Genomic DNA, 17,949 nt, shown 5'->3' with positions numbered 1-17,949 from the left:
ATACAAATATTGTTTTTGGAAATTTGAATTTTGAACATGTAAAGTAAAAACCTAAAAACTGAAAATTCTAAAACCTGTTTGAAAATTTGAAAATTTAGATTTTTTGACATAACGTATTGAATTTCAATATACCAAATCAGTTTGAATTTTTGAAAGTTAGAAATTTGAACTAATATATTAACATTTAGAAATTTAAATTGTTAAGTGTTACACGGACCGTATTATACATGTATTAACATTCTAAAACTCTAAATCGTTTTAGAAATTAGAATTGTTCAGTGTTACACAGACCCTGTTAGATTTTCCTTAATCATTTTTATCTTTACCTCGTAAATACACGAATATGAAAGCCCACTAAACTTATTTATGTAAAGGTTACAATAAAATATTTTTCGAGTTATTTAGCGAAACATATGCAAATGAACACGAATATTTTGCGAATTAACGCGAAAATTGCGCAAATATACGCGAATCTTTGGCGAAGAAACGCGTTATTTTCGTGTTATATAACGCGAAACTTTCTCAGTAAAACCAAAAATTTGCATAAGTCTCCTGACTTAATTATCTAATATATTCATTTCAATGTAGAAAGAGAGGAGATATTATTTTGATCTTGGAAAATAACAAGCTGTTTAAATTTTCTCGACCATTGAATATGTCTGAAGTTCCTCTTTCTAAATCTTTCTGCCGTCACATTTTGTCTTCAATACTTTTTAGAGTATATATGCGAGTTTTTTTTCCAAAAAGAAAACTTTACAACCATGAATTTCTCGGAAACAATTCCTCTTTCCGACTTCAATTTAAAAAAAAACAAAAATCTCTAAAATGAAACTAGAGGTACTGTGAGCGATGAGCTCACTAAATGATACCCCCCGCCTCCCATATGGTTTTAACTGGTGAAAAAGTCCATGTTTTCCTGTGGCCGGGAAACCCAAAATATGTGTCGGATCAAAAAGTAAAATAGGAGGTGCACAATGGCAATATGTAATAAAGATCCTGTGAAAGTTTCATCAAATTTCATTCAGTGGTATGAGAGGAGTTGCGGATAAGAGAAGGGTACCCCAAAGCGTAACAGACGGACGGACGTACAGACGGACGGACGGACGGACGGAAATACCGATTTCTATATACCCTCCCGCTTTTCAAGCGGGGGTATAATAATTAAGGTCTCAGAAAATAGACACAAATGGGATAAACTTGTATAATTGTATCACAACACAATGGTCACCTAAAGTGAAAATTGGATGACAAATATTCATACATATGAGTACATGACTGCCGGGTATATTTTTATCAAAAGAATTTTGCGTAATAACGCGAATAATAATCGATTATTCCCGAAAATTTCGCGGTATGACGCAAAAATAACGAGTTTATTTGCAAAGGTTTCGCGTTATAACGCAAAAATATTAACCTACGAAATGAGCTCAAATGGTTTTCGTACATTAGAATCCAGTATATGGAACTTTCTACCGATTCGATTTATGCTCGCCGATCACTTTTTTCAGAAATCTGTTGTGTTCGCATCATCTCGGATCTTTCCGTCAAAGGTCAGAAAAACAATCTCGATAGTATTTTTTTTAAAATTATACATCTTCCCGTAAATTAAAATATGGGATAGACGGAGTAAAAAGTCCCTTCTATAGTATATTTTAGGTAATGTCTTTACATTCAATAAATTTAAATTAAATTATACTCGACAGATAAGAGGTATTCCGACATTTATTTCAAAGTTTATGGAAAGGGGGGGGGGGCGTCTACGTGATACATTCGATATTGTTTTTCCGCCAGTCGGAAAGGATCAAGAAGTTGCGATTGAAATGTGCTGGTGACGATCTTTGGCATCTTCTTGACATTTTGTTATTAGAAAAGCAAGCACTTTTTTCCTATGAGGAATGAACATTATTGTCCAGTCAAGGGTTCCTTAGTGCGGACTAATAATTCAACAGGGCCTTGCCTAGCAAAATTTTCAATGCATTAACTTGCCATTAATCAATGATGGCACGAAAGTTAATATTCATTTACCTTTCCTAAATAGAAAATGGAAGTTTGTTTGAAGATTAACTATACAATTTTTTTTTCTCCAGTCCCTTCCTACCAGGCTTGCGGAAAGCGTATTTTTCTTCACAATTCATTACAAAACTCTATGAATACATTGTAAAGCGTGGATTTCTGGAAAAGTTCCTGTGCTCTTCTACTTAGAATACCTTAGAGGTAAATTGGCCTAAATATCAAATCATGTTTTCGTTTTACCAATAAAGAAAAAAAACATATATCTCAGTAAGACGAAACTACTAACCGGGATGTAAAAATAAAAGAACGTAACTTTATATCACAGCTATACACATACCGCCTGAACTTATTTTTAAAAAGGACATGTTAAGAGAATATAAACGGGCAGTAAGCCATTCGTGTATAGGTAATTATTATGACGCACTGGTGGTAGTATTTTGTCCAGTATTTTAGATCGAAATACAACTCTCGATCTTGTTCACAGACTGTTGTATATTTTCCTCTGTATGGCATTGACACACTGTATTCTTTAGGGAACTTGTCCTCAACTGGTTCTATTCAGTTCACAATGTATAAGTTCATACTCTTTCTGTAAAAAAAGCTAGTCAGACATGCAAAATTTAATAAAAATGACATGGATAGGCTGTCGTACCTCATGGTTAAAATATGACAAAATGGTAAAACATGCATGATTTGATTTAAAAATTAAAAACAGTGACCCATTAATTGGTCCCAGAGATCATATCAGTACTAGTGACTCAGCTAAGTCAAAATTGTCTATCACAGTCTTTGAAAACACTAGGGAATACTCAAAGGAATCTCCTCCCTAGAAACCGAACTTGCTGTAGTTTGCCTCATGGTATTCTAGCGGCCCCCACTCGCACTCATGCCAGTCATGGCTGTATTTCACTTGCTCTGACCATTCCGACTAAAACAAAAAAATAAATGTGATTTTAAACATATAAGAATCGGTTATTAAAGTACTCAACTAATTGTCCACACAGTAAGAGACATTCGCCATGTCTGTTTCCGTTATAACCGTGTACGTTTCACTGTACCCGTTAATACGATGTGCATATATATTAAAATATACAAATAATATATACCAAAGTCATAATAATTATAAACTCCCCGCCCCAACATATATGAAGTGTTTAATGAAAAGGCTGTAAAGATAACATCTTGATTTCCGAAAAAATTATCGCATGATTTAAAAGTAGAGATATTATACATGTACATGTACATACCTTGCGAGAGGGGAATGTCAGCTGATGATCATGAGCCTCTCTGCGATCAACATCCATGGTTGCATAATACTGAAAGGAAAACATCATGGTAGTAAATAATCACCAGTTAATTATTAAAACGACAACTCAAGAAAAATTTCTGGGATGGTTTGAAAAGATGTGCTATTTTAATGGACTTATGACAAAGTACAAAAAGTAGTTTGTCTGCATATGTCTTACCCAGTTCTCAATCCTTTCCTTCATTTTATCAGGAAAAGACTTGGAAGTGAACTGTTGCTAATAAAGACGAGAAAAGAGAGGATAGAAAACAAGTGTATACAAACAAGAGAGAGATAGAGAGACTCAGAGAGAGAGAGAGAGAGAGAGAGAGAGAGAGAGAGCAAGAGACTTACCAAACAGTCGATGTTGTCTCCGTGCTGATGAAAAAGGTCAGAATGTGTATTGTGCTCCACTGTGCAAAACACTTGTCCATCTGAACTGGAAGGCTGTTGAACCATAGATACGTACACCTGGTTTTGCAGGCCCACGAGATACAAGGAAGAACCATCCATTACTACATTGAAAGGCTGATCCTTTGGCTGGAGAGGCAGTTCTGTTAGAGCATAAACACTGCTCAAGTCATTGAATTCTCCCAGAAAGTCAATGTGTGAGAGAGTGTTTGCACAAAATGTGTCAGCAGCAGATGGTTCCGAAACTGGAACTTTAGGAACAGTTTCTACATCACTTGGTTTATGGAGATTTGTCCCAGTAACTGTTTTGTCTGCAGTATCACTGTCGCAGTGATATTTGGTCTTTGTAGACACACGCTGTTCAATTTGAGGACTGATTTGAGAAGGGGAGGACATTTGAGGACGTTGTTTCCTCTCGGTCTTCTCTCCTCGTGTGATTTTCCTTCTTTTTGCCTACAATGTACAGCGATTTTTTTTACTAGAGGCAAAAATAAAATTTCAAAAAGAAAAGTCTTGTAAAGCTATTTTGACATATATCGATTTACAATTTACGGGGATTGAGGAGGGTGGTGGTGTCACGATAAATTACTGACTTTACTGTGTTGACCACTTTATAACATCACACAATTTACGAAAGAAAAAAAAAAGAAACTATTTTTATTAATTGATCAATAATGAAATCTTAGTTTTGCAAGAAAATTTTTGCAGGGTCGGTCCACTGGTTTTGATGCAGATTGAATTTATTGAATTAACTTTATATTTCGATTATGATTAAAGCAAAAGAGTATTCTTGTAGGTGACTGATACCATAGCATCCAGTTCTGTACAAGAATCCCCCACTGAAAGTCGTCGTTTCATTGTCATTTTTCAGTTTTATCGCAGAGCTAATTTTGCACGTCCGTTCACAACTGAATGGCGCCGTAACTATGAATTGTTGCCACAACGCAACAGCCTCATCCTGCGTCACCCATAGCAACGTAAAAGTTCATCATTTTTTGGGGAGGGGGGGGGATTTAATATATTTTTATATAATTTAATCCTATGATTATATTTCAAATAATTAAAACAATTTGTTTTTTTTTCAGAAGAAAAATATATTATCAGCAAATACTCGCGATAGGTTAGTTTCGATGCGCATGGAACTATTTTTTTGTAAATTACTGTTACAAGGAATTAGTTGTAATTTTACTAGATAAAAATCATCCCCCCCCACACACACACACTAAAAAAACCCTTTTACTTACCTTGCCATATGAACATAGGCCTAACAAATTCCAAACACATTCATATCAAATGACGTTAATTTTACCTATGGCTATTACGTCACAATTGGTTTTGATCAATTTGCGTCAGAATGCGTAAGCTATTCCCCGGGAATATGTTGGCAAAATTTCATTTGATGCTAAGTAAGAATTTCCTTGATTGAACAAGAGAAGAGAAAATGAGAGACACCAGACAAGTTAACGGTACATATACTCGCCACCAAACCCTCTAATCTGAATAGGTGCTGTAGGTACAACTGAAAAATCTAGTCACATTTCTCTTATAAATTATATATGTTCCTAGTATTTTAAATGACTAAATAAAATTGTATTCATAACATCTTATTTTGTAAGAACAGAAAAGATTGCAGTCATTCTTATGAATCAGTCGGGGTATTGAAACTTTTTGCTAGTTGGATGCAAATTTCAGTTTCAAACGGGGCGGGGTACTACTAAACATTTTCAGTTATTGGAAGGGGGAAGGAAAAGAAAAACCCTGTTGGGAAAAACCAGAAAGGTTATCAGACATCTGATTAAGGAACATGAATAACTATGTTTTCTACTACATAATATATATCTGCAATGTATTCTACTGGTTCCAAGGGACATGCATTTCAAGTTCACAATTTACTTTTCCGGACTTTCTATAAGCTCCCAGTTTATTTTATATTTTACATTGCCGATTGGACCATCCGGTGTGTAAAATTTTCTATCAGAGCAGACGACTTCAATGTTGATTGATGCACTCAGTAAGTTTAGTTATAAGTATGTTTAACAGTGAAACGTTAGGTCTCGCTATAAATTATACATTGTATAAAACAGTATTGATCTTAAAAATATGTAATTTTATATGTTCATCACCATGCATCCGATTACGCTACCGACGGACCATTTTGCATTTCTAGTCACATTTGTAGGCCTAATATTGTGTACGTCTCTACTCTATTTCTCAGCGTTAATAATAAGGCGGCAAATATTTTATTTCGTGAAAGGCCCCTTGTGTATTCCCAAATCTCTATCCAGAGTTTATCGTTCCACTTATACCTCAGAGGTGTTGTAGCGAAGCGAACGATAACTCTGGGTAGAGACTGGTGTATTCCTTTACACCATGGAATCCACAGTATTTAAAACTTTCAGAAAGTAAATGAAATAAAACAGTAAGGGCGAATTCAGGAATTCTTCCGGAGGAAGGGCTATACTAATAAATCCGAAAGAAAACCATTCGATCTAGCGTTACCGTTGATCAGATGAATCGGCTTCCAAATGAAGTATGTGAATTCGGAAATAATTTCATTACTTAATTTTATGCTTTACCACATATACTTTTGGAATGCATGTTAAAATACCATAATTTACACTTTTTTCAGATGGCATCACACGATTTTGACATCGATGATAATTCCATCCTTTCTCGAATTGATGATGTTATGTTGTCCGTCATTCAACAAATCAGTGACAAAAAGCCACCAGTTCTGTGTCATTTCAACAGAGGAACCTGGCACAACATTTCATTTGACAAAAATGTAGGTCTGTGTGTAAACGATGCTATGAAGATGACTTCAGTTCGCTTTGATTCCAGGCTATCCCTAAAGAAATTTACATTGATGATTAAACTTTTGTCAATGGTATATGGTCTTATTCAGACTGACAGATTTTGTACCAAGCGTGACTTATATTACCAAGACACCACTTTGTTTGGAAACCAAGGAGCATTGGACGAGGCGTTAGAAAATATCTCCTGCATGCTCCAAATACCAAGATGGCGTCTACATGTGCTGGCTACCTCAAAAGGATGTATTGCAGGGAATTTGTCTTTTTATGATGTTGATGGTAACTACGTAGACTGTAGCAAGACCATGTCAGGGATCCAAGTTCCAAGTCATATTACAGGTATGCAACATCTTCAGACAGATGCGGATTTTATTTTAGTGATAGAAAAGGATGCGATTTTCCAGCGTTTATTGAGCGAAGGGTTTTGCGAATTGATGCGTCCTTGCATAATTGTCACAGGAAAAGGTTTTCCTGACCTGAACACCAGAATGCTTTTAAACAGACTGTGGAGAGAATTTTCTCCGAGATTTTTCATTCTTGTGGATGCAGACCCTTATGGAATAGAGATTATGTCCATTTATAAATTTGGGTCCCGTTCTTTGTCCTTCGAGGCCCCCATGTTGACTGTACCTGATATGGAATGGCTGGGAGTTTTACCAAGTGATATTCAACGTCTGCGACTAAAAGAAAATAGTCTTATAGAGCTTAAGCCTTCAGACAAAAGTAAAATAAGTGACATTCTGGCGCGACCGTATGTTTCTGAATCACAGATTCTGTACAAGGAACTAAATGTTTTGTTGGAACTTGGCAAAAAAGCTGAAATTGAGAGTCTTGACTCCATATCTTCGTCTTTCCTTGTCAATGTTTATCTTCCAACCAAACTGAGACATAGTTCCCAGTAGCAAAGATGTAGAATTTTGTTCAATGAGTTCAATTTAAAAAATAAAATCAAAATGAATTAATACAGTTAAGTTATACAAGTAGTGAAAGAATCAAAAATAAATTATTTTGATATTACTTTTCAAATTTGTTTACATTGTGTTTTAACATTTAAAAGCTTACAGGAGCAAAGATATGCACATCTTTTACGAGATTTTTATTTTATATATGCCTCGGTGCATGTGCATGGACATTTTCTGTGTGTAAAAATTCTTTGACATAAAACAGGTTTTTATAGTCTGTGATTCATATGAAAGGAACCTCTATAATAGTATTATAGAAGGGTTGATCCAAAAGTTCGTAGATTTTCTTCACATTTTATTTATCGAGGATTTAAAGTACAAATAATATAGACAACATTTATGCACTTATTGGCATACAAAACAAAAATTATGTCATTATTACGGTTGCTTTCCCTTTTATAGACCTGTGTATCACAACACCAAAATATGAAACAAATATGTCGGACACTAAGTGTCCGTCTTTTCGAGTTCATTTGGAAATACATCAAGGGATGTATAAAGTCAACATATATTTTGTTACTAGTAATTGAGAAAACTTCTTCAATATATCTGATGAAATATATGGAGATAACAAACAATATACGAACAGTAATCAAGTTTAAAAATAGGAGCAGGCAAACACAGACCTCCGAAACATCAGAGGCGGGATAAGGTGCCATGGAGGAGTGAGCGGTCACACCCGTCCTGTGCTCCTTGTCATGATTGGGAATAACGGAAAAATCCGTCGTCAATTCAGTTTGTAAATAATGGACTAACAATTGGTATGAAAAACGTCAGTCAGCATTTGACTCAATAATAAATTGTATTTGCTGACAAGGTCAATTGTATCGACCATAGAACTTAAGAAATGATGACTTCAAACGAGACTGCTGATATTCTTGTTTCATCAACTTGCTTGTCAGTAATATACTGTTACAGGGGTGGTTTATATGCAGGAGGAAATGACAACCAAACTCCTGTCTAAGGGTTCATACTATTTAATATTGATGTTCAAAGTAGGAATGAATGAATGAATGGCCCTATAAAATAAAACAATAACAATAAATATCACATGAAATAATAACAAATGTATACATTCTATTTTCCTTAGTTATTTTGATGTACAAAAGATAAATTTATCAGTTAAGAGTTATCTCTCTTAATTTCAATATTTAGCATAAAAATAAATCACTGTATAGTTAATCTTTACACACATATTCTACAATCACATCTCAATTAATGTAATGATATGATATTACAACTTTAAAATATACAAAAGGTAACATATGCTTATTACCTCTCTATGGGACAAGGCCCATTCCATAAAACACCAAAATATCCACTGGATGCTTCAGCTTACATATCTAATAAGAAATGCTCTAAACTGTACTATGTAAAATACAATACTCATGAGACAAGTAAATATACTCTCTGAGATGATAAACTGAAGATTTAGATTTAATTCATAATTTAAACTTTCACTCTTCTTTCAAACAGTGATATTAGCTAAATATAAATATTATAGAGATATAGAATGTTAATAAAGTAAATACTTACTTCCAGGTCTGGTCTAAAGGTCTCAAGTCATGAAAGTCTTAAAATTCTTTGTCAAAACACTCTGCAAATTTTAACACTGCCAACCTGGCCAAAACCTCTGAGTAGTCTCTCTGAGAACTACTCAGAACCACAACCAATAAAAAGACAGAACCCCAAGAGAAGAACCTTGAACTTTATTGCTCACCAGTAAAGGGGTGGATCTAGGTTTTATATTAAACTCAATTTCATTTATATCAATAATACTCGTATTTATTCATTATTGTGTGGTATATTATATATATACAATTAAAAACACACTGGTACAATACCTCGTTTTAGAAATTGTTCATACGTAGAGCATGCTCTTGCGTATCGAATCAACTGAGATACATACACTCCGTATGCAGGTGATGAAGGTATATTGCTGCATAAGTAAGGGAAGTTGACAATTAAAAAGTTATAAAGTCATTGCGTTTATCATATAGCTTGGTTGTTAGATTACCATTAACGTCTTTTTCAAGTAAAATATCCAAGTATGAAACAGATGTGTTAGACTCTGTGGTATCTTTTATCTCAAGCTTACCAGGATATATCGTATCGACGAAGGAATGGAGATCACCATTGTTAATTGACAATACATCGTCGATATATCTAAATGTCGAGTTGGAGGCCACAGGAAGTGTTTTCTTTTCACACATAAGATTTTGCACAAATTCTACTTTATATGAATATATAAAAACAGGTCTGCTAATAACGGAGCGCAATTGGTATCCATGGGAATTCAATAGACTGTTGGAATACCTGTCTTTTAAAATTAAATAGATATTGTCAATCAGAAACTCAAGCATAATTTTTATGTCAACTTCAGAGTATTTGTGTGTGCAATCATAATGTGTTTTAACAAAATACTTTTGCAAATGATCAATGACCAGGTAAGTAAATTAACGAGTTCCATTTTCATTGAAAAAGCAGCTGTCAATGATATAAAAAAAGCCTGGACTTTAATTTATCGTGGGGAATGGTTGTGTATAAAGTTGAAAAGTCGTAAGTTTTTAAGCTTTTGATTTTGGTAAAATCTTGTGATTTCAAATTTTCCAAAAGTTCTTTGGAATTTTTGGGTATCCACATCTGATTCACACTACTTCTTGAATATATTGTTGCACAGTACTCGAAGTTTTTCCTTCACTACTGTCAATATCTTAGTGATATATAGAGGCTTGGTATATATATATATATATAATATATATATATATATATATATATATATATATATATATATATAGGGTAGTTCAAATTCATTTTGCCTCTGTGGAATATTAAAAATATTTAAAACTGACACATGATTTTGAAGAATTTCTTCCTTGGAAAGGGAAGTATGAGTATAAGTAGGATTACCATATGTAGAATTAAATCCAAGTTTGTCTAAAACACAATTTACATAATGAGCCTTACAAACGAAGACAATGTTGTTACCTGCTTTGTCGGCAGGGACCAGTACGTACTGATCATGTGATCTATCTGATTTCTTTTTTACTTCTGGATTACTGAACACAGAAGGATAGATGATTTTCTTATAGCCCCTCAATCTTTTAATACGCGACTTAAACATGGATTTGATACATTTATTCCATTCTGACAAGATGTCAACGTCTTCTTTTTCATATCTGGTCCATCGTCTGGCGTAATTTTCAACAGAATCCATAATATTTATGAAATTCCGACGCCAGTTCAAGGATCGGGGTTCCCTATATTTAGAACCTTTTAAAATAAGTGTGATTTAAGGTCCTTATCAACTATATTTACGTCATTTGTAATAAATTCCAGCAGGACTATATCTCTCCTCACTAACCCTCTCTCTCTCCACTCACTCTCCCTCCCCCCTCATTCTCACTCTTCCCCTACTCACCCTCTCTCTCCAACTCTATCCCACCCTCTCCCACCCATTCTCTCCCATCTCTCTCTCTCACCCCCTCTCCCACCCATTCTCTCCTCACTCTCTCTCACCCACTCTCTCCCCCTCATACACTCTCTCTCTCCCTCACTCTGTCCATTCTCACCCTGCCCTCTCTCCCCTATCTCTCTACCCTCATCCTCTACCCCCCTCCCCACTCACAGCCTCTCTCTCCTCACTCTCTCTCACCCACTCTCTCTCACTCTCTCTCCCCACACTCTCTCTCACCCTCACTCCCTCCCCACTCCCATCATCTCTCTCTCCACTCCCATCATCTCTCTCTCCACTCCCATCATCTCCCTCTCCCCACTCTCACTCTAAGATAGTGGGAGAGCTAGGAGGAGGCTAATTGTGATAAGGAGAGAGAATTCAGAGAGATAATTGAAGGTGTTGACAGAACGGGAGATGGTAATCCCCCACTCTCACCCTCTTCTCTCTCCCTCTCACTCCTCCTGCCCTCCCATTTTGTCTTTCTCTCTATCTCCCCACAATCTCACACTCTCTTTCTTTTTTTTTTTTTTTTGGTTTTGTGTGTTTGACTCAGTTACTTCTTCCTACAGAGAAATAAACTACTCATATGTATTATGCATCGATGTTTCATAATTATTTACAATTAAAAATAATGGAAATAATTCTCTTCCGTAATAAAGATAACATTGTTATCGTTATCTTAAAAGAAATTTATAAAATGTGTATTATTGATCTGATTAATTTAAGTAAATTTATCAATATTGACTATTTATGCCAAAAAATGATGTCAATTAATATTACAAGGGCGATAACTTCACGCAAAAGTATATATATGCAGTCTACCAAAACAATTCTTTATTTAGCCAAAGAAGTAATTCGGTATTGACATCCACTATCTGTATGCCTTGTTTTCAGTCAGTTTACTTGAATTCTATATTTTGTATATTTTTCATGCTCGGATATTGTGAGGATGCGTTGAAACTACTCGTAGTCAAAATACATGGGCATCTTGACTCCCTTGTTGTTCCACGTTGAAACCAGTATTTTATATTTTTGTTTTGAATATAAATGTTCGTTTGGTATCTTATTCAAATATTTACTGTTTATAAAACTACAAATAATCTTTATTTGTTACGTGGTTCTACTCTTCTAACTATAGGTTTAAACTTCATATTTTTGAATGGACAGTGTTAAATGATTAACCGTTAGGCCATCAACGCATTCATGAGTAAATGTCCACCTATAATTACGGGTCCTGGCCATGCATGCCTCTGGGAATATTTAAATAATTCAATTAAGCAATAGAACCATTCAATAAAAAAGGAGTTCAAAATTCCTTCAAAATCATAGACGTAAGAACCGGGGAGAGGTTGGTCGGGCCCCTCCCCAATAATTTTCACGATGTGTAGAATACAATAGAAAACTAATTTATGCCTGTGCCCCATCAAAAAAAACGTTTGATGACCTTTTTTTGCTTGTCAAGGAATTTTTCGTAGTAGATAGTACCCCAACTGTAAATTTTTAACTGCCCTTCGCCTCCCACAAACTATACTGTAGTGCATGATTCGGAGAAAATAAATCTTATTTACAATAAATTATTAATTCTGTTATCAACTGATCAATGCGTATTCCCTTTACAGGACATTCATTTTGTGGAAATGTCTTTGTGGCATTCTGTTGCAATGAATATAAATTTCATTTTATTAAGTGAAACTTGGATTTCATTTTGCAAGTGGTAATCCAACGTAAATTGTACATACGTAGAGCATGTTCTTGCGTATCGAATCAACTGAGAGATATAAACCCCGTATGCAGGTGACTAAGGTATATTGCTGCATAAGTAAGGGAAGTTGACGATTGAAACGTTAAAGTCATCTCGTTTGTCATGGAGCTTCGTTGTTAGGTCACCATTAACGTCAAGTAAAATATCCAAATATGAAAAAGATGTGTCAAACTCTGTGGTATCTTTTATCTCAAGCTCACCGGGATATATCTTTTCGACATAAGAATGGAAATAACTATAATTGTTAATTGACAGTATGTCATTGAAATATTGAGTTGAAGGCCACAGCAAGTGTTTTTAGCTCACCTGAGCCGATCGGAGGCTCAATTGAGCCTTTTTGATCAAAATTTGTCCGTTGTCTGTCGTCGTTGTCGTTGTTGTCGTTATAAACTTTTCACATTTTCATCTTCTTCTCAAGAACCACTGGGTCAATTTCAACCAAACTTGCTACAAAGTATCCTTGGGTAAAGGGGATTCCAGTTTATTCAAATGAAGGGCCACAGGCTTTTCCAAGGAGAGATAATTATGAATCAATAGCATTTTTTAAAAATATTCTTCTCAAGAACCACAGGGCCAGGAAAGATGAAACTCATGTGGAATCATTCTCAGGTAGTGTAGATTCTAGTTTGTTCAAATCATGACCCCCAGGGGTATGGTGGGGCCAAAATGGCCGATCAAATTTTTACATAGGAATATATAGGAAAAATCATTAAAACTCTTCTTCTCAAGAACCACAGGGACAGGAAAGATGAAACTCATATGGAATCCTCCTCAGGTAGTGTAGATACTAGTTTGTTCAAATCATGACCCCCGGAGATAGGGCAGGGCCAAAATGGCCGATCAAAGTTTTGCATAGGAATATATAGGAAAAATCTTTAAAATCTTCTCCTGAAGAACAATTATGACAGGAAAGATGAAACTCATGTGAAATTATCCTCAAGTTTGTTCAAATCATGACCCCCCCGTGGTAGAGTTGGGTCAAAATGGTTGATCTAAGTTTTACGTAGGAATAAATAGGGTAAACTTTTAAGATCATCTTCTCAAGTACTTCAAAGCCATGATTCGTGATATTTATATGGAATCATCCTCAGGTAGTGTAGATTCTAGTTCATGTTCAAATCATAACCCCCAGGGATAGGGTGGAGCCACAATGGGGGATCCAAGTTTTACATTAAAATATATTTTTAAAAATCTTCTTCTCAAGAATAGCAAATCCATGATTAGTGGTACCAGTATTTATATGGAAGTATTCTCATGTAGTGTAGAATTAAATTTGTTCAAATCATAACCACGAAGGGTAGGGTGGGGCCACAATGGTGGATCAAAGTTTTTTATAGAAAAAATTAAGGGAAAAATCCCAAGAACAGAAAACCTTTGTTTAATCATATTGGCATGTAAGCATCCTCAAGTACAAGTACTGAAGATTTAAATTTGAGCAAATCATGTCCCTTTGGGGTAGGGAGGGAAATAATGGGGAATCAAATTCAAATTATTACGAAGTAATATATAGGAACAAAATGTTTAAAAAGAAATCTTTTTATCAAGAACAGCAAAGTCATATGCTGTATTGATATGAAGGCATTCTCAAATAGTATTAAAATTCAAGCCCCCCTCCCCCACCTCAGTAAACTTTCAGTTCAGTTATATATAATATTTATAATCAACAAGCCCATCGGACTTCTTGAATTTTGATTTTCACTGACCTGACATCAAAATTCACTGGCCTCGGTCTTCGGACCAGTGAGTTTTCGTGAAGACTACCTTCAATACTACTATATTAGTGGGGAGTAAAGAAATTAAAGAGGCTTGGTCGAACATTAACTGGAACCCAATATGTGTCTTTGAATGTCGAGTTGAAGGCCAAAGCAAGTGCTTCCTTCTTCTTATGTGAAGTTTTTACAATAAATTCTGCTTCATAGAAATATAAATACAGATCGGCTTACAAAGAAGTCAATTTGTGCTCATCAGTATTCTAACAGTTTGTTGGATGCCTTCAGTGAGGAACCCCGGTATCTTTTTAAAATCAGTTTCAGTGTACTCGTATCTAGAACCAGAGTGATTTTCAAAGAAAGTTATTTTGTTGATAAGCGGGTAAGATATGGTAATTTTTGAGTTTCGTTTTTATTGAAGAAGTAGTTGTCTATTTATACTAAAAAGTCCAAGTTTTTCATTCATTTAAATAAAACGGTGCTGTCATAAGATTATTATATCGATATTTTTTTTCTAAACAAACTCTCCTATTGGTATATATCAAAAAAGCAACATTAAAAAAACGATATTAAACACAATTAAATTACCATCTAAGAAATTAAGCAGGGGTGTATAACTCTTAAGAGACCGCTCCAACCTACGGATAAATAGTGCTAAACAGCTTACAATTTTGGCTCCTAACTGAACATTTATTGCAGCATATTTGCAAGGCACCAAACAATCATAATCCAAAATATATAAATAGTAAAAGGTTGTTATATATATATATATATATATATATATATATATATATATATATATATATATATATATATATATATATATATATATATATATATATATATATATATAAAGCACTAAAATGACCAACAACACGAACAATAAAAATTGTCAAATTTTCGGGACGCCCTGTCCCTTCCTCAGGACAAAGAAAAAAGTTAAAAAGTCATAAAAACAAAGGAAAAAGAGAAACACAAAGAACTAGCACTACTACTAAACTACTAAACACTAGATATTTACATAATTACATGTTGAATTGGAAATATTAAGAACACTGATAAAGAAAGAAATCCGGACCGCTGTGAAATGCGTCCGGTCTATCGGGTATACTCGGGTGAAGTGCGATTTACATAATTGAACGAATTAATTATGCTAATTAATTACAATAATCAGTAAATCGTACATTGTTTCATTATCTCAAAATGGCGTAACTTTACTTAATAAAGAATAATCAAAGAAAAAAAAATATAACAGAGATATTTAAACATATGAATTATGATCCATTATAAATTTTGAAATATTTAAGGATTTATTACCGGGAAAAAAAATTAACAAAAGCGTAAACAATAAATAGTTTTGTGATAATTGAACGCATTAATTATGCTAATCAATTACGATAATCAGTAAATCGCACAGTGTTTCATTCTCTCAAAATGGCATAACTTTACTTAATAAAGAATAATCAAAGAAAAATAATATAGCAGGGATATTTAAACATATGAATTATGATCCATTATAAATTTAAGGATTTATTACCGGGAAAAAAATTTTTTTAACAAAAGCTTAAACAATAGATATTTTTGTGGGTTGTCCGAGAGTTTGTGACGCAAATTAACAGTAGAGTTAACACTAAATTGAGAGAATAATCTTGTATGGTATCATCAGGAATTGGGTCTAGTTTACGTTCATTCTGGTGAAGTCATTCAGTTTGTTAATGCCATTAGGGCGGAATGACTTCAATCTGTGCATCCAGAACTTCTCTTTGCTTTTTCTCTGAGCATCTGTCCATCCTGGGTTATGGTCAATCACCACTACTGTCATGTCCTCCCATTTGTGACCCTCAAGGTTGAAATGTTCCCCAACGGGTTCATTGAGTTTTTTGGTCCTAATGGTCGAGCGGTGGTTATGAACTCTCCTGCGGAGATCTCCTGTTTCACCAATATACTGTTTGGAGCAAACTTTGCAACTGATGAGATAAATGCAGTTGTCAGTCTGACAGGACAAATTCCCTAGTATTTTGTAGCTGCGGCCTGTAACAGGGCTGCTAAAACTGTCTGTGTCAGTGCTGTGCTTACAAAGAAGACATCTTCTGTCAGAGCAAGTTTTAAAGCCTCCGTTAGGTAATGGGTTGTCCAGTCTGGTTCTTACTACCATGTCCTTAAGGTTTCTTGGGCGTCTGTATGCAGCCAGTGGGGGTTCCTTAAAGACCTCTGCCATTCGTTTGTTTGAATGGAGAATTGGAAGGTTCTTTTGAAGGATACCGCTAAGGTTCTTAAGGACGGGATGGTATGTGGTTACCAGAGGGACCCTGCCGCTATTGTCTTTCTCCTTGTAGCGTAATAGGTTTTGCCTGTCAAGTCCCGCCATCTCATCAATAGCTGTTTGTACGGAGCGGGCATTGTAGCCTCTTTTGCATAAGTGGGACTTAAGAAGACCACTTTGCTCCTGATATAAGGCAGGGGAGGAACAGATGCGTCGAATTCTGGTGGCTAGACCCTTAGGCACTCCCTTAAAAGTGTGTGGGGGATGACAACTAGTGGGCATAAGATATAGGTGGGAGTCTGTGGGTTTGGTGTGGAGACTGAATTCGATTTCACCGTCAATCAGGGTAGATGTAGTATCTAGGAATACGTTTTTCGAATTAGATACGTCTACTGTAAATTTGATTGACTGATGAAAGGTGTTGGCAAACGTAATGAATGCCTCGAGGCTCTCGCGACATTCCACCCACTTCATCTCTATATCGTCAATGAAACGCAACCAGCTATGGGGCCTAAATGGTGCATGAAGTAACAAGTTGCGTTCCAGTCTGCCCATGAAGACATTGGCATAGGACGGTGCCATTTTCGTACCCATAGCAGTGCCATTAATTTGCAGGTAATGTTCTACATTAAACATGAAGTTGTTGAACTTGAGAACATGTTCAAGGAGCTTGGCAAGGGACTCGGTAGAGGGAATTTGTATGGATCTACTATCCCAGACTTCTCTACAGGCTTCGATACCCTCATCGTGCGGAATATTGGTGTACAAAGATGTGACGTCCATAGTCACGAGGAGGGTATGATCTGGGAGGCCAGTAGAGGGCGTCTTGTTAATGTAGTCCGTGGTGTCCTTAAGATAGGATGGCAAACTTTCTACGTGTGGACGGAGATGTAAATCAATGAATTCAGAAATTTTCTCCGTGGGGTGTCCAATTGCGCTGACTATGGGGCGACCTGGCATGCCTTCTTTGTGTATTTTAGGAAGCAGATAGAATTGTCCTGGTCTACAGTGAATAGGATTTAATGTCTCATAGACGTTGATACCAATCTCATTTTTCTCAAATATATCGTCAAGAGTTTTGGTAATGGCGGTGGAGAATTCTTTAGTAGGGTCAGAGTCCAGTTTCTTATAGAAACGTTCGTCTGAGAGTTGTCTTTGGGCCTCCGCCATATAAGTCTCTTTATCCATTACTACAACTGTAGAGCCTTTGTCTGCTTTCTTAATTACAATGTCATCCCGATTTTTTAATGATTGTAAGGCAGATCTCTCTTCCT

At 35.4% G+C, this 17,949-nt stretch overlaps 2 protein-coding genes across 3 annotated transcripts; one reads left to right on the top strand and one right to left on the bottom strand.

The window, feature by feature from the left end:
• Positions 1–2,618: 2,618 nt before the first annotated feature.
• On the bottom strand, positions 2,619–5,024 carry LOC134250652 (uncharacterized). 2 transcript variants are annotated; one of them, XM_062733003.1, is made up of 4 exons: positions 4,954–5,024; positions 3,653–4,162; positions 3,261–3,329; positions 2,619–2,941 (listed from the first exon to the last, which is right to left on the bottom strand). In XM_062733003.1, exons 2-4 carry the CDS (start codon positions 4,103–4,105, stop codon positions 2,840–2,842), a joined length of 624 nt encoding a protein of 207 aa, XP_062588987.1. In that variant the 5' UTR covers positions 4,106–4,162; positions 4,954–5,024; the 3' UTR covers positions 2,619–2,839. The 2 variants fall into 2 exon arrangements, with proteins under 2 accessions (XP_062588987.1, XP_062588986.1); XM_062733002.1 differs by lacking the exon at positions 4,954–5,024 and adding an exon at positions 4,517–4,621.
• Positions 5,025–5,652: 628 nt separating this feature from the next.
• Positions 5,653–7,534, top strand: LOC134250637 (meiotic recombination protein SPO11-like). The gene is made up of 2 exons (XM_062732990.1): positions 5,653–5,720; positions 6,339–7,534. The coding sequence occupies exons 1-2, from the start codon at positions 5,712–5,714 to the stop codon at positions 7,422–7,424; spliced, it is 1,095 nt and encodes a 364-aa protein (XP_062588974.1). The 5' UTR covers positions 5,653–5,711; the 3' UTR covers positions 7,425–7,534.
• Positions 7,535–17,949: the final 10,415 nt, after the last annotated feature.

The sequence above is a fragment of the Saccostrea cucullata genome, unplaced genomic scaffold (assembly GCF_032062105.1).
Source record: "Saccostrea cucullata isolate Sc308-1 unplaced genomic scaffold, CSIRO_AGI_Scuc_v1 ctg10, whole genome shotgun sequence".
NCBI lineage: Eukaryota > Metazoa > Mollusca > Bivalvia > Ostreida > Ostreidae > Saccostrea > Saccostrea cuccullata.
Note: the sequence above shows the minus strand (reverse complement) of the source record. Positions and strands in the feature narration are given on the sequence as shown.